Source organism: Diabrotica virgifera, chromosome 2, assembly GCF_917563875.1.
Source record: "Diabrotica virgifera virgifera chromosome 2, PGI_DIABVI_V3a".
Classification (NCBI taxonomy): domain Eukaryota; kingdom Metazoa; phylum Arthropoda; class Insecta; order Coleoptera; family Chrysomelidae; genus Diabrotica; species Diabrotica virgifera.
In genome coordinates, this window is record NC_065444.1 from 1,292,603 (window position 1) to 1,315,394 (window position 22,792).

Genomic DNA, 22,792 nt, shown 5'->3' on the forward strand with positions numbered 1-22,792 from the left:
TCGTGTGCTAGCTCATTTGAAAGGTTCTTCAATTCTCTATTCACTAATATAAACATTTACATAATTATTTATACAGGGTGTCCAAAAAATTTTTATTAAATTAAATTATTTGACCAAAAAAGAAGTAGAAGGACACCCTGTATAAATAATTATGTAAGTGTTTAGATTACTGAATAGAGAATTGAAGAACCTTTCAAATGAGCTACCACGCGACCCCTATTCTTATTTAAAAAAATCATCGATTACGTCATCACGCCCAGACGGATGACGTCACTAGTATACCATATATGCCACAATATCATAACTTAAAAATAAAAATCGACCTGTTTCGGGATTTTTCCTTAAAGTCGCCGGTTTACGAAATAACGAATTTATTCCATTCATTTGCACCATACTGTCGGTGGAAAATAGTGTCGCGCACGCTTGATTAGCAATTAAAAAACAAAGGAGTTTTGAATATTGTGTTGCAAAAAGCTCTTCGGGATTTCATCAATCGATGTTTAAAGAATATCTACCTACCTTGGCAACATTAAAATTTTCAGTTTTTCACATAGTTTTTGAGGGTTAAAAATGGCCGATTTCGCAATTTTTCAATTTTTAATCGCTTATATGTCAAAAACTATCATTTTTAGAGAAAAGTCACTAAAGACCTTTTCTGTTTGGAATGATCCAAAAAACCTAAAAAAACTTTTTTCCATGCAAAAAAGATAATTTTAGGAAAAAAACAAAAAAAAACGTTTAAAAAATTTTTGACCACCTTTTGGTCCTGGCAACATGCAAATTTGTTAAAAGGAGTCCTTTTTGAGTAAGACTGTGCAAAAATTCCGAATTAGAATATTTTTCCTAGCGGATGCGCAGTGGCTTTCTGGACTAAATTAGATACGCGGACGATACAGTAATTCTGTCAAAGAATATTGAAGGTTTCCAAATTCTGCTTGATCGTATCCACGAAGTAGGAGAGAAAATGGACAAAGTATCAAACATGAACAGAATTTAAACATTGAAAATGTGGATTCATAGAACCATGCTGAAGATACCTTGGACAGCAAGAAAAACTAATGAGGAAGTACTAAGGAAGGTTCAATCAATATAGACAATTGTTAAAAACTCTTAAACACCGAAAAATGTCTTATCTGGGACATATACTGAGGAGAAATCAATATAGAGTACTACAACTGATCCTTAAAGGCCAAATAGAGGGCCGTAGAAATGTAGGAAGAAGACAAGTTTATTGGTTTCAAAAAATTCGTGAATGGACTCAGATATCAAATGCAGGACAATTATTCCATATTGCAGAAGATCGAGAAGCCTTCGCAATGGTGATCGCCAACTGCAGATAATTCTGATATGGCATGTGAAGAAGAAAAAAGAGAGTGAAAAAGACAAAACGAATTTTCAAGTGAAACAGCCACAGCTTTCATGTATTGTAATTCCAGAGATTGTATTAAACAATACAAATAAGAAAAAGTTGAAAACGATACAAATATAGGTAAGAATACAATTTAAAAATCCACAAGAAAAATAAGTTCTTGTAGCTGACTGTATACCATTAATCACAAAAAATTAGTAAAACACTTTATAAAAGGTATATTTTATTTAAAAATCCCTTAAAGGGCTATATCACAGAACGTTTTAGAACTAAAAAGTTCATCATCGGTACTGTTCACAAGTTTTTTCTGCCATACTTGAATCACCAAAATATATGGGTTAAAACCTATATTGTATAACATTTACAGGGTTTTCACCCATATATATATAATATTGGTGGCTCAAGCATGTCAAAAAAACCTGTAAACAGCACTGGTGCTGAACTTTTTAATTCGAACACGTTCTGTGATATAGCCCTTTAAGGGGTTTTTAAATAAAATATACCTTTTATACAGGATTTCACTAATTTTTTACAATTCAAAATTTTTGCACGATCTGACAAACCATTGTTATCCGAGCCATATAAATTGAGATGATGCTAACTTGTTTCGTTACATTGTTGTTACATGATCACTTTAATTTTCGCAAATTTGCTTACCACTTCCGGTTGCACTTGAGCGCCTTCTTTATCGACACTTTCTTCTTTCGTTTCAGCTTCAGAACCCGAGACGCAATTCAAAAACACACTCATTATTACATTATAAGCACTATGAACTATTTGCAGATGAAGTTGAATGAAGAGATAATTTTACATAAGCATCATGCAAACTAAAAATCATAATAGGTGGCTATTATTGTTCTGAATAGTCTGAATGTACGAGTTGTAGAGGGGAAACAATATTTAAGCTTGGATGATTCCCATTATTTTGCAAATAGCTAAATAAAAATTGTCAATAAGGTCGACCGCATTTAATTAATGATTGTTTTTTTAATCAACCTTACTCCTCTTCTATGCAGAAAATAAAAATGCGATTATTAATTATTCAGACAAGGATTAATTTTTTTATAGCCTTTTTTCTATTCGAATTGTCAAATAAAGGCCTCTCCCATTTATCGCCATTCATCGCTGTTGTGTGTGAGGCGTTTGCACATTGGTCCTTCGACTATTTTGATATCGTCGCTTCACGCATTTGAGGTGAGGTCTTCCGTCTTGGTCTCTTCGCTGCGTACGGTCGCCAGTTTCCAACTTCTTTGTACCATCTACCATTTTCGACACGTTCGTTGTGTCAAGCTCATTTCCATTTTAATTTCTGAAACCAAATTTCATTTGATTTCTGAAACCAAATTGGGTATCTTCCAGATTTTCGCATTTGAGTCTAACTGTGTTGTAAAGTATTCTTAGGAAAATCTTGAGTGTGGCTCATTAGGCTATTTAATCGATATTCTGAGCATTTTATAGCATTGTGTTTTCTAGGTATTGCAACACAGATGGATTGGTACCAGTCTGTGGGTGTCACTCCGGTGTTATATATTGAATTAAAAAATTTTCCTGATATGTACTTTTATGTCATCTTCATCTATTAGCTTCAGCAACTTTGTTGGTTATCATCTGGACCACAAGCTTTCCTAATTTTAGCATTTTTATAGATTTCATAATTTCTGGACCGTCAGTACAATTTGGTAGAATTCGGTAATATTATTATTTCTGTCATCTTCAAACAACTATGTATGATATACAGTATGGTGCAAATGAAAGGAATAAATTCGTTATTTCGTAAACCGGCGGCTTTAAGGAAAAATCCCGAAACAGGCCGATTTTTATTTTTAAGTTATGATATTGTGGCATATGTGGTATACTAGTGACGTCATCCATCTGGGCGTGATGACGTAATCGATGATTTTTTTAAATGAGAATAGGGGTCGTGTGCTAGCTCATTTGAAAGGTTCTTCAATTCTCTATTAAGGCATATAAACATTTACATAATTATTTATACAGGGTGTCCAAAAAAAATTTTTAATTAAATTATTTGAAAAAAAAAAGAAGAATGTATGTAATTTAATTAATTCAAAATACATTTTACTGTTAGCCGAAAACTAAAAAAATGTTTATTTCACAAATAAACATTCCTTTTCGATTAAATTCAATGTTCAAGCCAGCTCCCGAAAGCCACCTGCCTCATGGAAGTTTGAACATTTAATTTAAGCGAAAATCAATGTTTATTTGTGAAATTAACTTTGTTTTCTGATTTTTGAAAAAAGTCAAATGTATTTTGAATTAAATAAATTACATACATTCTTCTTTGTTTGTCAAATAATTTAATTTAATAAAACATTTTTGGACACCCTGTATAAATAATTATGTAAATGTTTATATTACTGAATAGAGAATTGAAGAACCTTTCAAATGAGCTAACACACATCCCCTATTCTCATTTAAAAAAATCATCGATTACGTCATCACGCCCAGATGGATGACGTCACTAGTATACCGTATTATTTGCCACAATATCATAACTTAAAAATAAAAATCGACCTGTTTCGGGGATTTCCTTAAAGTCTCCGGTTTACGAAATAACGAATTTATTCCTTTCCTTTGCACCATACTGTATATACAGCTGTTTTGCACTATTTGATTCAAATAATATTCTCTCGATTTTTTTCAAATCTTATGCCACCTTTTTATTATTGATAGCCATGGTTATTGACATTCACATTGTGTAGTATATGCATAAAAAAATTTCACGATTTCGTGTGTTTAATAAAACATTAAAAAGTAATTAATAGAAGATGGTATTGATCTTTATGAAGGTTAAAAAAATTCAAAATGTATGTCCCAGTTTTATTGAATAAAACTTGTTTAAATCAATAGACGCCAAGTCATTAGCGGAACTTAAGTAAATAAGGGGATTTTTTATTAATATTTAACAACGCTTGTTTGAAGAGATTATAAAATAAGTATTGTTGTTCTTGATAATATAGCTGTAAATGTATTAACAACAGAGAGCCCTAGGCGCCAATATGGTATTTTCTGGTTGAATCTGGACGATCTGACAATACATTCAAACGTATATAGTTTGGGGCCGCTAGATCAGCGTGGCCTTTTTAATTCTGACCCATCATCCTATTTTTTTTTTTGTATTTTTTGCTGCTGATTACGAATTTCGAGGGTGGATTTCGATCCGAGTGGTCAAACAATGGTTGTAAACAATTTTTCCACCTACCTCTACCGAAAGTATACTTTTCCGGACCTGAATGTAGGGAGCAAAGTTGTACTTTTCCTCCCTATGGAGGAAAATATTTTTCCTCCCTAGGGAGGAAAAGTAAAAGTGACGTCATGGTATTTCATTCTTGAAATATAACTTATTGACGCCCTGTATAATATTTATTTTCTATTACGAAGTATCTATACATTTTAACGTTTATTTATAAAACATCCTGTATTTTGCAGAATGGTAAAAAACAGTAAATTGTTATTTTGATTTAACAATTTTTGCATTAATAATTTGACTTATATTTGACAGTTGACAGTTATATTGTACCTACTTGTTTTAGTTCTATTAAATTTTGTTGGTTAGTTACATAAATAAATTAAGTAAAAATGAAAAAATGACTTATTTGAGGAAGGTGGAAAAACCATATGTATAACATGGGAGTAAAAGTGCCTTTTCCTCCCTTGAATGATTACTGATCATTCTCGGGAGGAAAAGTTACACTTTCCTCCCTTGTTATACAAAGCTATAATTGTTTATAAGGCTCTTGCTTGTAAACAAAAAGATATAAACAAAAAAATGTCGTTTACTAAACTTCAATAAAGACCTTGAGATCTGTGCAAAGTGGTTGCAAAATAAGTATTTTTCGAAGCTTTTTCGATCGTAACTCGGATTCTATGCACGCATGTGAACGGCGGTAGCTCAACGGCATGATCACTGGCCTCATACGCCAGAGCACGCGGGTTCTAGCCCTGCCAACAATTAATTTTTCATTTCCAATAATGACACGAGCCGTTTCACCGTGCATCGGAGAGCACGTTAAGCCGTCGGTCCCCCTGGGCTAGTGCACATCGACACTAGTTACTTGAAACAGGGTTAAAGATGTAAATGCGCATGCAAATGAGCAAAATTTACAAAGTCTTATTTTAAAGATTAATTTATAGACTTTCAAACAAGTTTTGTTAAATTACTTTACCTTTATTTCTATTATAGTTATACCCGTTTGTTATAATTTGTAAATTAGTTTGTTTGTAAGGATTTTAAGCAAAGAGAAATAAACATTATACTTGAATTTACAGTAATGTTAGAAGAACTCATAAGAAACATTTTGAGCTTGGGAAAATGTTCGTAGGTTTATTTTTGGACAATATATCGATATTTTAATAGCGCGCACTGAGGCGCAAGATCGGCTCGCAGCGAAAAGGTAAACGCGCGAACCGTTGGATACAAATTATAGTAAATATATACGTTATCTTTATTTTTAAAAAACATATAATTTTCTCATATAATTCTCATAATTAAATCATATAAAGTAAATCTCTTTCGTTCTATTTACTTTTTGAAGTTATACTTCTTTAGGCACGAAGGTGAATTTTTATTTTCCCGGGCGCATGCGCACACCGACAGTATGGTATTAAATAGTCGCTCAAACGTTATACGGGATCTGATTGGGTGTTAAAATCATCTGTCGATATTTGTTCAAATGGATATTATGCATAAACAAATGTTGTGTATATTAGTTTTTATTGTTGTGAGGACAGAGACAAAAAGCAAGTTTATAATTGTAGTGACTTTTTAAATAGTTTTTAAAAGCAACAGGTACGTACATTATTGTAAATGTTTCAGTATTGTAATAAAAAATTACAAATTAAATACCTATTTGGAAAATGTACCTACCTAGCTAGTAGGTAATGCTTTGATTTACGAACAAAAATCTCCATCTAATATATTGCTTTTTTAGTCTATATTTTGTTGTATTTTAATTCCACAAGAATCAAACTTATTTGATTAAACTAAGAGAATAAGCAACTGTCAAAAAATTTTTAAAACGTTTAGATGCTATATCTTCCCACTTCATTCACATGTCTTGGTAGATAAATTCTGCGTGAGGTGAGTTCAAAATAATCTAACAACCTGATAGGTTCAATTCCCAATGCAAATTTTTATTTTTTTTATACATTTTATGATTGTAAGTATATTTATTATATTTTTTTTTTCAGAAAATACGTATTTAGTTAAAATTTTCTCAACAATTGTTCAGAAATCATTTCTTTGTTTCGTTTTTCAATGTGTTTGCGTTTGTATTATTCTTTTTATTTTTTTAATTTTTGGTAGGTATTGTTTTAATAAAAATTTTTGGAAAGTAGTAAGTATTAAAATTAGTTTAATATTTAAATAAAATATAAATAAACTGTTTAAAGTATATTGATTTCGTTGAAATCATATAATAGAAGTATAACTTCTTACGTGCGTACAAAGTACACACACACACATTCTTTTTACTTTAATTTTTTGTACTAAATGGGAAAAATAGTTCTTTGATAATAATTGTAATGACAAATTAAATTTTTCAGCACTAGGTCTTTAAGGCGTGTTGAGCTTTTTAAATAAAAAAAAAATAAAAGGTTCTTCTGAACATTCTTGTTATCCGTTACTGCTTCAATGCCGTCACAAGTACTTTCTAATATGTATTGAATTAAAAAAAAATGACGAACCGTTACTTGAATGAATTATTGACTAATAAACACATCATACATTTATACCTTACGAGCAGAACCAAATAAAAATTGAGCGTTATTCAAATTATTCAGAAGGTCGAAAGTAGCCAAGGTCTTTGTTTTAATGTTTCGCCTATCCAACATTTGACGTGAAAGCTTTATTTAATAATGATGCAGATTAAAACCTGATCTTTAGTATAAAAAATGAATGGTTCATAAATTGATATATCTATTCAAAACTAGTAAATGATTTTATAGCTGCTTGATTTAAATTCCAAACGGATTCGCGAAAAAAAGCCAAATAGTCCAGAAAGCCACTGCGCATCCGCTAGGAAAAATATTCTAATTCGGATTTTTTGCACAATCTTACTCAAAAAGGACTCCTTTTAACAAATTTGCATGTTGCCAGGACCAAAAGGTGGTCAAAAATTTTTTAAACGTTTTTTTTTTGCTTTTTCCTAAAATTATTTTTTTGCATGAAAAAAAGTTTTTTTAGGTTTTTTGGATCATTCCAAACAGAAAAGGTCTTTAGTGACTTTTCTCTAAAAATGATAGTTTTTGACATATCAGCGATTAAAAATTGAAAAATTGCGAAATCGGCCATTTTTAACCCTCAAAAACTATGTGAAAAACTTAAAATTTTAATGTTGCCAAGGTAGGTACATATTCTTTAAACATCGATTGATGAAATCCCGAAGAGTTTTTTGCAATACAATATTCAAAACTTCTTTGTTTTTTAATTGCTAATCAAGCGTGCGCGACACTATTTTCCACCGACAGTATGGTGCAAATGAAAGGAATAAATTCGTTATTTCATAAACGGGCGACTTTAAGGAAAAATCCCGAAACAGGTCGATTTTTATTTTTAAGTTATGATATTGTGGCATATATGGTATACTAGTGACGTCATCCGTCTGGGCGTGATGACGTAATCGATGATTTTTTTAAATGAGAATAGGGGTCGTGTGGTAGCTCATTTGAAAGGTTCTTCAATTCTTTATTCAGTAATGTAAACATTTACATAATTATTTTTACAGGGTGTCCTTCTACTTCTTTTTTTGTCAAATAATTTAATTTAATAAAAATTTTTTGGACACCCTGTATAAATAATTATGTAAATGTTTATATTACTGAATAGAGAATTGAAGAACCTTTCAAATGAGCTAGCACACGACCCCTATTCTCATTTAAAAAAATCATTGATTACGTCATCACGCCCAGATGGATGACGTCACTAGTATACCATATATGCCACAATATCATAACTTAAAAATAAAAATCGACCTGTTTCGGGATTTTTCCTTTCATTTGCACCATACTGTCGGTGGAAAATAGTGTCGCGCACGCTTGATTAGCAATTAAAAAAACAAAGGAGTTTTGAATATTGTATTGCAAAAAACTCTTCAGGATTTCATCAATCGATGTTTAAAGAATATCTACCTACCTTGGCAACATTGAAATTTTCAGTTTTTCACATAGTTTTTGAGGGTTAAAAATGGTTGATTTCGCAATTTTTCAATTTTTTAATCGCTTATATGTCAAAAACTTATATGTCATTTTTAGAGAAAAGTCACTAAAGACCTTTTCTGTTTGGAATGATCCAAGAAACCTAAAAAAACTTTTTTCCATGCAAAAAAAATAATTTTAGGAAAAAAACAAAAAAAAAACGTTTAAAAAATTTTTGACCACCTTTTGGTCCTGGCAACATGCGAATATGATAAAAGAAGTCCTTTTTGAGTAAGATTGTGCAAAAAATCCGAATTAGAATATTTTTCCTAGCGGATGCGCAGTGGCTTTCTGGACTAAAAACATATGTCGTTAGATAAAAAATATGGTTTTAGACCACAAGTTTTGATAACTAAGTGAACAATATGAATCCGAGAAAAATATATTTTATAAATATATTTTGCAAGTACATGAATAAATATGTATCTTAGATTAGAATTTAATAAAAGTAGATGACATATATTTATCTACCAGGTCTTGTTGTCACTTCAACGTTCGCAGTAATTCCAAAAACAATATACGCTAAAAGCAATTATTATTATTGAAGATGTCACTCAAGTTTTTCTGCAAAAATCAGAATGTCCGACCTATCACAATCAAATGTAGTTGTTTTTTACAGATCCGCTGATTCCCCAACATTGTTTAATGTTTGTTCAGACCAGATATATAAAAAGGCACTTGAGAGACAGCCATATGAAATGAAAATCAACGGGGAACTACTTAATTAATATAGAGATACGCAAACGAGACAGTAATTCTGTCAGATAATATTGACTGTCTCCAAATTCTGCTTGATCGCATTCACGAGGTAGGAGAGGAAATGGGCATTAAAATAAACTCAAACAAAACCAAATTTTTAGTTTTTATTCGTGACCCACATCCAAATACCGAGCTTCAATTAATTCCTGGTTGCACCAACAAATCTTAAGCTCCAGCTTAGCCCAGCTCAGCTTATAGAAAGAGCCTCCTTAATTGCACCATAACTTTCGATTCTTATCTAAGCAATCCACGTGGCAATCCATTGTGGCAAGCTGAAAATTGATCTAAAAGTAATTGGTGTAACGCATATGTTTCGTAAGCTGAGCTTAAAGCACTTCTTAAGCTTAAGATCTGTTGGTGCAACCAGGCATAAATGGAGTCCAAGTTGAGAAAGTTCACAAAATAACATATTTGGGAACTGTGATAACGGACCCACTAGATCCAGACATAGAAATAAAACGTGGAATAGCAATGACTAAAACTACTGGTGGATTATCTTATGGCAGATAAATGAAATTGTGGCATGGACGGTCAAATAATTTATGTGTGAATAAAAGAGAACAAAATTTTATAACTACATATTACAAAAGTGACAATTCTAATTTAAAAATTCTGACGTGGAGTCTTTTTTTTCTTGTTGTAATCAATGTACTACTTGGTTGCTATACTAACTTGATATCGCCACCCTTGGTTGTTCGGATCATAGATATAATAACAAGCAGATTAGGCCAGTTCCGAAAAGTAGCGTAAAGCGGAGCAGTTCGGGTGGGTGGTCTACCTATCTCTCTCTCTACCGGCGCTTAGCTTTCTCTCTCTAGCATTTGATGGCCGCCGCCTCTATGTCTGTGTCGTTTCATTACTCCCACCTCTTGGTAGCTACGTCAGACAAAGATAGCTAGACCACCGTACTTGATATTGGCGTTACACCCCGATGCATTGAGTGGCATATAACTAGCCTGGTCTATTGTTAACATGTCTCTGGTTCGAATTCAAAAAACAGAGATGTAACAGGCGCTATGTTGCCGCACTGCACTGCACTGATTTTCTTGGCAATGTCTATTTGGTAGAAATGTTCTAACAACTACTTTTATGAAAATGAAGTCATTTCTTTGCAATAATCATCTCAGTTTAGAACTAAGACAAAGAATGGTTATGGTAGGGGAGCCCAAGCGGGAATTTTGGCAGTGTCTCGAGCGCGTCAGAAGATCACATGGGGAGAAACAATGTACAATGTAAATGTACCCCTACCATATATTGGCTGTTAATACAGGGCAGTTCGTTAAGTTATGCCCGAAAAAAATATCAGACGATGGGTGAGTCACAAAGATTCAGAAAAAAAAGCGTATATTCTTCGAAATGAAGGTCAGATCGAAAAACTAAAAAATATGTAAACTCATACAGGAGTAAAAAACTCCAATTTGCATATTGGTATATCAATATAAAAATTGGAGTTTTTTACTTCTGTATGAGTTTTTAAACTATGATATTATTATACAACCAGCTAAATGTCCCATTGATTTTATAAAAAATATGTGTTCAATATTTTTCAAAAATCTATCGAATGATACCAAACACGACCCCCCACGGAATAAGGGGGGGAGGTGGGAGGTTACTTTAAAATCTTAATATAGGGAGCCCCCATTTTTTATTGCAGATTTGGATTCCTTAAGTAAAAATAAGTAACTTGTATTCGAGACATTTTTTCGAATTTGGATAGATGGCCCTATAATCGGAAAAAACGATTGATGGAAATAGAAAATTAAATTAAAAAATGGAAAATCCCCACTAAAATGGAAAACTTAACTTTTTTGGTTTTAGGACATAATCTTCACAACCCAATAGGTCCCCATAACGCTCGAGTAATTGCAAATTTAGCATACTTGCCTCCTATATACTATATATTAGTATATTATACTAGTACATTATAGTAGTATATTATACTAGAATGTATTAGTATATTATACTAGTATATTATACTAGAATGTATTTTTCTGAACTATTGTATTCAGAGGTCGAATTTTATCTTTTTTTCCGTAATTAATATTCATAAATCTGCCAGATTCAGACGTTTATTTGAAAACTTTCCATCGGCGACCCGTACAGCGTATACAACGTAAAAAATAGATTAACATTTAAAAACAACCTATTCTCATATGTATTTGCATAATACTAAGAATACAAAAAGTTTAAATATTGCTAACGTAATATAAATAATAAGGTCAGAAGTAAACACCTAGTAACGATAAAGAAAAAAATTGTAAACAATAATTACACTTACTGATTTACATTCTGCATCTGTGCCTTCGCCACCGAAACACAAATTCATTGTTATTGAAAAGGTGAGGACATCGTGCATACAGATTGTTGACAATACAAGACAGGTATTTATATAGGTAGCCGAAAATAAGGTTGTGGATGTTTGCAAAAACAAAATACAAAGTAAACTTACATCAACCATTAATCATTTAATTTATATACTACTCCAAGAAATTAACGGACCACCTTAAAAATCGGTCATATTTGATGTATCGAATTTCCTAAACCTGTGGTCCTGATTTAAGTGATTTTTTAATATGTTTATAGTCTAAAATACGATATAAGGTCGATTTGCACCGATCTGTTTAATGGATAAAAATTATTGGCTATGTAATTTAGCATGTTAACAATTACAAAAAAAAAGGATTGACCGATCTAATCTTGTTCTAACTATAATTAATTAATAATTAAAAATGACATTTTTTATAAATAAAAAAAACTTCGACCCGGGCAAATATTATTTCAGATTTTTTAGGTCATTCTAAACAAAAAAGGTCTTTTGTAATTTTTCTCTAAAGTTGACCGTTTTCTAGTTATAAACAATTTAAAACTTAAAAAAGAACGAAAGATGACGATTTTCAAGGCTCAAAAACATAACTATAAAACATCATTTTTGAAATTACGAAGTACCTAAATTCAAGTTCAAACCTTATTGTATCAGTTCTTTTCAGTCTTTTGGATTTTTTTATTCTGAAACATTGTTTTTTAGTTGTTGATGCCAGTCTCCCCATAAGAAACCTTCCTCATTAACAATTAAAAACATATGTTTTAGAATAAAATATGACTAAAATTCTTATTAAGACCTCATAGAAAAAGGTTTGAACTTGAATTTATGTACTTGATGATTACAAAAATGATATTTTTTTACTTGTGTTTGTGAGTCTTGAAAATTGTCATCTTTCGTTCTTTTTTCAGTTTTAAATTGTTTTTAACTCGAAAACGATTAACGTTAGAGAAAAATTACAAAAGACCTATTTTATTTAGAATGATCCAAAAAATATAAAATAATATCTGCCCGGATTGAATTTTTTTTTAATTCTTTAAAAAATGTCATTTTTTAATTATTAATTAATTATAATTAGAACAAGATTAGATCGGCAACCCTTGTTTTTTGTAATTGTTAACACGCTAAATTACATATCCAATAATTTTTATCTATTAAACAGATCGGTGCAAATCTTATATCGGATCCTCTACTATTATAGCCTTATTCTTTAACAATATGGCTGTAATAATATTGTTGCTAGACATATAAATTGTCATTGTATACCGGGTGTACCACTCAAACATTGATTTTTTCTAAAAGTTCACCACACCGTGTGGAATATTCTAGCATTTATAAAATACTGAAATTAAATCCCGACTATAGACTCGGATTTTCTTAACATTCTGTTTTTTTATTCAATCGCTTATGTTGGATAATAAAAATGTTGAATATAGTAAAACCTCGATATAACGGACTAATTGGGGGGACGGGATGTCCGTTGTATAAAAATAGGTTAAAAATCAATCAAAAAATATTTTTTTGAAATTATGTAGGTACTGTATTAAGAAAAAGTGTACAAATCTGTAAGTAAAAAAAAAAGGAATAAAGTCTTGTTCGCTACTTTTTTACTTTTCTACTTCATTTAAAAACTTTCTGCAATATACTCATTTGGTTGACAAAATTATTCACTGATAAATGGGTTGAATAAGCAATGTATTTTTTGGCAAAACATACAATTAAAGTTGCCCTCTTCTGAATTTAGAACATTTTCAGAGGGATTAGCGGGAGCTTTGTCTAAAATCAATAAACACTTCACCTCTTTAGGCGATATTACCAGTTTCTTCTCTTTAAATTTTCTCACTGTAGCTACAAATCTTTTAAAAACTAATTTTTGAAAATATCTCTGGTGAACCATGCCCTATTAGAGCTATAATATGAAACGGGCAATTTATAGTAGTCAATCCATGCTATCCATCGGCGTTAGCACAAAGCAGTGATGAGATACTGGCCTTTTTGTTTTTCCTTCTAGAATTCGATTTTTCATATTTTTTTTGCATTCAAATTTTTTGTACATTCGATCTGATTTTTTGTCCGTTATATCCAAAGTCCGTTAAATAGAGGTCCGTTTTATCGAGGTTTTACTGTACTTTATTAACTAGCCATGTTTTTCATCAATACAGAGCGTGCGATAAATTTTAAATGGTAATTCGGCATGAAAAAGAAATGGCAGTTTGCTTTATAAAAGTATGTCCGCAAATGCTTTGTTTCCGAGATACGGGCTGTTGAAATTTTTCTTACAAACTGACGATTTCTTTATTGTTCTAAAACCTTTAAGATTTACAAATGAGATTTGGTGGGTTTTAAAACATAGTTATTGCGTATTTGTTTACATATAATTAAGAATTTTATATTCACCATTGGCGTGCATACGGGTTACCGTATGCGCGTCAATGGAGAATATAAAATTCTCAATTATATGTCAAAGAATGCGCAATAACTACCACTTAAAACCTACCAAATTTCAATTGCATATCTCAACTGGTTTTAGAGCAATAAATAAATCATCAGTTTGTAAGAAACATTTCAACATCCTGTATCTCGGAAACAAAGCATTTGCGGACATATGTTTATAAAGCAAACTGTCATTATTTTTACATGCCGAATTACCCCTTTAAGTTTGTCGCACTTATTTAGAAACATCCTGTATTGATGAAGTTGTTAAAAGTACCTAACTTTTTGATTATAGCACATAAGCGAATGAATCAAAAAGCAAAATGTTAAAAAAGCCTAAGGCTACAGTTAAGTTTTAATTTCATTATTTTATAAAGGCTAGAATATTTAGAAACACCCTATATTGATGAAGAACATGGCTAGTTGTTAAAGTACCAACGTACCAAAGTACCAAGTAGTTGTTTTTTATTATCCAACATAAGCGAATGAATCAAAAAACAGAATGTTAAGGTGATACAGTAGAGATCAACAGGTAGCAAAAACGCGTTCCAAGATTGCGGCTGTAATTTTGAATATTTTTTCGAGATATTTGGCACATGTATTCGTAATATAATAAAGAATGGCGGTACAGAGCCCAATTTGAAAAATATATTAATATGTGGAAATTACTCTGTAATTAAATACAGTCATTTTGGAACTACTAATGAAATAAAAAATTTTAGTAGTTCCAAAATGACACAAAATCTAGGCATCGGATAAAAAAGTTTATTTGAAGAAAGTGTATTTTTTTGTTCTTCTTAATGGCGATACAGGCTCGTTTTTTTAATATTGTATTTAATTACAGAGTAATTTCCATATATTAATATATTTTTCAAATTGGGCTCTGTACCGCCATTCTTTATAGTCTGGGCTGATTATCGGAGAATAGGCCATTTTTGGGAAAAGTTATTTACCAGCAATTTTATTGCTGGAATCGAATTATAAGATCCTATATATTAATAATATAGGTATGCAAAGTCCTCAGATAGTGTGCTACTTTTTTATAAACAAAATGGCGCCCGAAAATCGTGTTTTTTTCAATTATTGCTCTAGAACTCCAAAGATTTTAACTTTACAACAAAAATACTCAAATAAAAATTCACCGTGATTAAATTCTGCATAGAGACGTGTTTTTCCCGATCAGCTCCGACGAAAATTTTCCTAGGAAAATTCGGGTTTTCCCAACAAAATCTTTAATTTTCAAATAAAGTTTTAGATAAGTAATTATTTACCAATAATTAAATAATTTGGTGACTTAAAAGCCTTCTTGGCGTAGATTATAGTTCCAGAAGCTGGTGAAAATTAAACGAATATTTTAGCAACAATTCAATCGTTAATTAATAATTTACGGTCGCAATAATAACCAAAATAATTATGATGCACTGATCAAACTTTGAAATCTTATAAAGATGAGATGCCTATTTAACATTTTGTCGACAAAATATAAATTTTTAATTTTTTTGCATAATCTTTAAATGTTTAAAAAAATAGTTATAAACAAATTAACGTTTCTCAGAAAGTTTTTATTATATTATAATTTAAAAAAATAGCTAAAATGCGCATTTCAAATATCTTGAAAATAATTGCTTTAAAACTTTTTTGCAACCATTTGCAAAAAAGTTATGAAACAGCAAAGTAAACATACTATTACTACGGTGTTAATAATTTTTTTTAATTCTTTCAAAGCGTAGAAGTGAGTTTAAAGTACAAGCTAATTATTTATAAAACAATATTGATTATCAGCTTAATGGTTATATTTTAATTAAAGATTATAAATATATTTTTTTGTAATTTACACGCGCGAAAGTAGAATAATACAGTACCGTAGCTACCCGCCCACATACACAACTCGCGCGAGTTTAAGCGTGTCAGTCGCTTCGAGTAAACATTTTATCTCCGGCTCTGTATCAAGCCTACTTTCGCGCTAAAAATTATAAAAAAAAGTATTTTTAATCTTTGATTAAAATATAACCATTGCACTAATTTTTGAGATTCTTTGTGAGTAATTAGATTGTACCATAGACTCACTTTTAAGCTTTGAAACAATTAAAACAAATTATAAACAATGGAGATATCGTATATTTATTTTGATGTTTCCTAACTTTTTTGCAAATGGTTGGAAAATTTTTTAAAGCATTCATTTTCAAGACCTATGAAATACGCATTTTAAGTATTTTTTAAAATTAGAATATAATAAACAATTTCTAAGAAATGTTAATTTGTTTATAACAATTTTTTTAAACGTGTAAAGATTATGCAAAAAAATGAAAAATTTATATTTTGTCGACAAAATATTAAATAGGCATCACACCTTTATAATCTTTCTAAGTTTGATCAATGTCTCATGATTATTTTGGTTGTTATTGCGACTGTAAATTGTTAATTAACAATTGAATTGTTACTAAAATATTCGTTTCATTTTAACCGGCTTCTGAATTTATAATCTATACCAAGAAAGCTTTTATTTCACCAAGCTATATAATTATTGATAAATAATTACTCGCCCAAAAAATTTATTTGAAAATTCGAGATTTTGTTTCTACAGCCGCAATCTTGGAACGCGTTTTTGCTACCTGTTGATTGCTACTGTATCACCTTAAGAAAATCTGAAGCTATAGTTGGGTTTTAATTTCAGTATTTTATAAATGCTAGAATATTCCACAGGGTGTGGTCAACTTTGAGAAAAAAAATACAGTTTGGTACACTCGGTATACAGTGACAATTTACCCGTCTAGCATTAATTTTATTACAGCGATATTGTTAAAGAATAAGGCTATAACATATTAAAAAAATCACTTAAATTGGACAACAGGTTTAGGAAATTTGAGACGTCAAAAATGACCCATTTTTAAAGTGGTCCGTTAATTTCTCGGAGAAGTGTATTTATGGAAGAATTCGAAACAAATATTATTTCTAAACAAGATTTAATAATAGCATGTATGCACATTCTAAGTTTCTATACACCCTTCCAGTTTAAATTAGGATTCCATTTCAGATGTTAATAAGAAAATAAACTCTTTACAATTTATGAGTACCTACTGTATTGGTAACTTCACTTTTCCCTCTCACGCTAAGAAAATACCGAAGTAGACAAAAATAAACGGGCTTTATAATTAGAACCGAAGCTTCTAAAATGAATGAAATTTGAACTTTCACTGTCTAGTCGTTGCATGTGTGATGATTGTAATACTGACTATAGATAGTTTCAAATTTACAGTTTGTTAGCAGGCCCATAATGAATATAGAGGGTTAGTAAATAAATATGAAAAATTTTAAGGGGTATATTTTTAAACATGAAAAAATAATGACAGTTTGCTCTATAAACGCATGTCCGAGATACGAGGGTGTTAAAATTTTGCTTACAAACGGACAAACGGATTTATTTATTGTTCTAAAACCGGTTGAGGTATGCAAATGAAATTTTAGGTATCTTCGCAAAAAATCCAGGGGAGACAAATCTGGTGAGAGAGGAGACCATGCGATGATACCTCTCCTCCCAATTCAATGCCGTGGAAAATTTTGCTCTAAATATTGACGAACAAGTAAAGCCTAATGCGATTAGCATCGTATTGTTGAAAAATAAAATAATGTTCATAATATTTTTGATCATTTTCAATAATCTCGGTCAAGGTACAATAATTCACGTCTTCCAGCAGAAGTTCTTATTCTCAGTGTACTTTAGTTGCATCCTTTTTTAATTTTTGCAATAATAACGAACAACTACACATTCACGGCCACTTTTTGCAATTTTAATATTTTTTCCAGTAGATTATACAACAACGTAATTTAACAGTTCAGCAATCAATGAACCAATCTAGATAATGGATCCTTTATTGTTTTCATGGGAGTCCGCTCAATTCATGTTCTTGCTTGTTTTTTTCATTAGATTAAGTGCACTACAGGGTGTGTTATTGGGCTTATATTGACGATTTAGTCCGAAATAAAAGTCCTTTAGCTGTTAGGTTTTTGTTGTGAGGACAATTCCAACGGGTATGTACAGGTGATTGAACTATATAAACTTCTAATAAACTGTATATAATGAAAGAAACAGAATGGCAAGAATACTATAAAAAATTGCTAATCGAAAACCGCCCCCAATTTAAAGAAACAGAAATAGACGGAATAGAAAGCTATATGTGCATATGATAAAATCGAATTAAGCCTAGCTGAGCTAAAAAGAACGATCAAAACCTTAAAAAACAAAAGAGCAGAAGGCCCCGGCGGAATACCAAATGAATACCACTGAATGGAGAAAACTTACCGGTAGAATAGACTCAAGCATATACAGGGTGTTTCATTAATAATTGTCCATATAGTAATTGGAGAAAATACGAAGATTTAACCTAAAACTCTTAAATAAAATGTGCTTCCTTACAGAGTTACAGGGTGATTTACCTAAAAATTTAAAAACCATTTTTGCTGAGCATTTTAAAACTATTCGACGTATCCTTTTCATACTTGGCAGGAAGTATAGGTACTGTATAAACTACTAAATTATGTTAAACAAACGTTTCTGGCTATTACCAGGGGCGTACGACGGGGGAAAGTGAATGGTTGACCCTTTCCAAATTCTACGCCACTGGCGGAATTGCTATTTTAGTTCAATTATTGGATTTTCCAATACTTTTTACAAAAATAATATACTTTTAATTCGTAACGATAAAATCATTAGTTTTCGAGATATTTGAAGTTAAAAATGAAACGACACGGTTATTTTGATTAATGTATTGTTGCGCTTCATTTTTAATTTCAAATATCTCGAAAACTAATCATTTTATCGTTCCGAATGAAGAGTATATTATTTCCATAAAAAGTACTGGAAAATCAAAAAATTACACTAAAATAGCTATTTCGTCAGTGGCGTAGAATTTGGGAAGGGTCAACCAGCCATATCCCCTGTCGTACGCCTCTGGTAGTATCTAGAAACGTTTATTTATCTTAATTTAGTAGGGTGTACAGTACCTACACTTTCTGCCAAGTATGATAAGAATACGCCAAATTGTTTTAAAGTACTGGGGACAAATAAAATTTTTAAAAGTTTTAAAATTTAATCATATGAATCATATCATAAATTAATCAAAATAACTGTGCCGTTTCATATTTAACTTCAAATATCTCGAAAACTAATGACTTTATCGTTACCAATGAAGAGTATATTATTTACGTAGAAAGTATCGGTGAATCTAAAAACGGCACTAGAATAGTAATTCCTCCAGTGGCGTAGAATTTGAGAAGGGTCAACCATTTACTATCTCCTGTCGTACTCCTCTGGTAGTGGCTAGAAACGTTTGTTTATCATAATTTAGTAGTTTATACAGTACCTATACTTCCTGCCAAGTATGAAAAAGGATACGTCGAATAGTTTAAAAATGCTGAGCAAAAATAGTTTTTAAATTTTTAGGTAAAACACCCTGTAACTCAGTAAGGAACCACATTTTATTTAAGTGTTTTAGGTTAAATCTTCGTATTTTGTGCTAAGGTTTCTCCAGTTACTATATGGACAATTATTAATGAAACACCCTGTATATGCTTATATGCATATATAATATACCCGATTTCGTGAAGGATAAAAATGGAGAAATGATCACCGTCGATATACGATTATAAGACCATCAGTCACGTATGGAAGCGAAACATGGACGCCAACGAAAAAAAAAGAAAGATGAAAGATTATCCGCAGTAAAGACAACCGCCTTATAAACAATGTGTTTTGGGAAGACCAGATGGTAAAAAGTTTTTAGGACGGCCTAGGAAAAAGTTGGAAAGATGCAGTCAGAGAGGATTTGGAGAAAATGGGAGTAATACAATAGGAAATAGTGACACAGAACCAACAAACATAGAAGGCAATAGTAAACGCGGCAAAGACTCACGAACACTTGTAATGCCATTGATAATGATGATGACATTCGTTATATGAGGGATTCTACTTCAATAATTAGATAATTTTTAACTTATGTTTGGTTATTTCGTCAAAGAGATTCACATATTGAAATTAAAATAAATTCATTGCTAACTAATAAAGTATTAAAAGACCATACCAATCCCATCTTATACATTAAAATTAAAAATGATGTATTTAAGAGCAGATGTTAAGAGCAGATATTTTGTCCAAAAAAATTTGTGGGGATTATTTGTCCGGGATTTTTTGTGGGGATTTTTTGTCCGGGTACTATTTGTCCGGGGATTTTTTTCCAGGGATAATTTGTGGGGATTTTTTGTCCGGACCCCGTCCCGGTGCTAGGGTATAAAGTGCCCGCCTGCTGGACATGCAGTGCATCCCTCGCAGGCCCCTTATCGCCGGCCCTGTTTAAGAGGAAATAATAATAAATAATAATAGTGAATATACAGGGTGTTTCATTAATAATTGTCCATATAATTGGGGAAACCTTAGCACAAAATACGAAGATTTAACCTACAACACTTAAATAAAATGTGATTCCTTACTGAGTTACAGGGTGTTTTATCTAAAAATTTAAAAACTATTTTTGCTCAGCATTTTAAAACTATACGACGTATCATTTTCATACTTGGCAGGAAGTATAGGTACTGTACAAACTACTAAATTATGTTAAAGAAACGTTTCTGGCTATTACCAGAGGCGTACGACGGGGGAAAGTGAATGGTTGACCCTTTCCAAATTCTACGTCACTGGCGAAATTGCTATTTTAATTCAATTTTTGGATTCTCCAATACTTTCTATGAAAATAATATACTCTTCATTCGCAACGATAAAGTCATTACTTTTCGAGATCTTTGAAGTTTAAAATGAAAGGACACGGTTATTTTGATTAATGTATTGTGTCGCTTCATTTTTAATTTCAAATATCTCGAAAACTAATCATTTTATCGTTACGAATGAAGGGTATATTATTTACATAAAAATTATTGCAAAATCAAAAAATTACACTAAAATAACAATTTTGTCAGTGGTGTAGAATTTGGGAAGGGTCAACCAGCCACTATCCCCTGTCGTACGCCTCTGGTAGTAGCTACAAACGTTTATTTATCTTAATTTAGTAGGGTGTACAGTATCTACACTTTCCGCCAAGTATGATAAGGATACGCCAAATAGTCTTAAAGTACTGGGTACAAATAATTTTTAAATTTTAATCATTATGAATCATATCATAAATTAATCAAAATAACTGTGCCGTTTCATATTTAACTTCAAATATCTCGAAAACTCATGACTTTATCGTTACCAATGAAGAGTATATTATTTACGTAGAAAGTATTAGAGAATATAAAAATGGCACTAAAATAGTAATTCCTCCAGTGGCGTAGAATTTGAGAAGGGTCAACCATTCACCATCCCCTGTCGTACGCCTCTGGTAGTAGCTAGAAACGTTTGTTTATCATTATTTAGTAGGATGTCTAGTATTCGCACTTTCTGCCAATTATGAAAATGATACGTCGTATAGTTTTAAAATGCTGAGCAAAAATAGTTTTTAAATTTTTAGATAAAACACCCTGTAACTCAGTAAGGAACCACATTTTATTTAAGTGTTTTAGGTTAAATCTTCGTATTTTGTGCTAAGGTTTCTCCAGTTACTATATGGACAATTATTAATGAAACACCCTGTATAAGATTAATGTTGTCTAATATTTTTTGAAGTGTCTTGAAAGGTATCATTTGATTTTTATCATAACACCTGTGAAAAAACGGTGATATCTGAAAGTGATACTACATTTAAATATCAGACGATTAGGAGAATTCGACTTATTACCAAATTGTAAACAATTAGATGAGTTAGTAGTAGTACCGTCAAAAATTTAATTGAAGGGTACTGGACGGTTTTTATCTCTATAGACCGATTTCCTGTAATTACTAAAATGTTAATAAACATACAAATTATCGTATTCGTCAAGGGTCTTGGATTTATTTGATTAAACTCTGCAAAAAAAAACGTAAATGTTTTAAAAAAAAAACAACAAAAAATAATCGTATTATTAACGTAAATGATAACACGTGTGATTCTTATGAAAACAAATTAAAATTGGAAATTCCTAGTTAGTAGGGGAGGTACAATTGTAACATTTTTTACTTGTAATTTTTTATTTAAAAATGGGTTAACATATAGGACTATAGGTTGAATATTTGACTTCAGTTTCCAATTTTATTTTGTAAGTTTTATTGATTAGGTAACTAGGAAAATGCATAATTTTAACTTAACAAGAAGTGTTACATCTGTACCCATTCGAGGGACAATTGTAACACATAAAGGGGACAAAAAATGTAACAATGTCAAAATCATGGAATTGTATCCAACTTATTCCTAAAATAAATATTTATAAACAGGTGTCTTGTAAACCAATAAAGAATTTAATTTTATATAAAGACCTACTTACTACTACTTGAAATAAAATCAAACATATAAATCAAAAATGTATTCTAAAACACACACACACACACACACACACACACACACACACACACACACACACACACACACACACACACACACACACACACACACACACACACACACATTTATATAATTTATACATACATATATATTACTTATATATATTTATGTATATATTTAATTAAATATATACACACACAGACATATTGGTACATACACTAATATAATGTGTATGTATATACTGGTATGAGTAATACACGTTACAAATGTACCCGTTGCTAGTGTTACAATTGT

General features: G+C 31.1%; 1 protein-coding gene across 6 annotated transcripts in view; it reads right to left on the bottom strand.

Annotated features, from left to right (window-relative positions):
* The window catches only part of LOC114335441 (calcium-transporting ATPase type 2C member 1), a 127,882-nt gene that overhangs the window by 74,381 nt on the left and 30,709 nt on the right, over positions 1-22,792 (bottom strand). For 3 of the 6 annotated variants that reach the window (XR_007696338.1, XM_050643301.1, XM_050643305.1), the window contains exon 1: positions 2,027-2,177. The exons of 2 other annotated variants lie outside the window; for them this stretch is intronic. Coding sequence is in view for 3 of the 4 variants with exons in the window: in XM_050643301.1 (XP_050499258.1) it covers positions 2,027-2,119 (93 nt within the window). In the remaining variant the exon portion in view is untranslated. Of the gene's footprint in view, positions 1-2,026; positions 2,178-11,618; positions 11,702-22,792 lie in introns of those variants that run through there. One more of the 6 variants, XM_050643302.1, reaches the window with a different exon arrangement.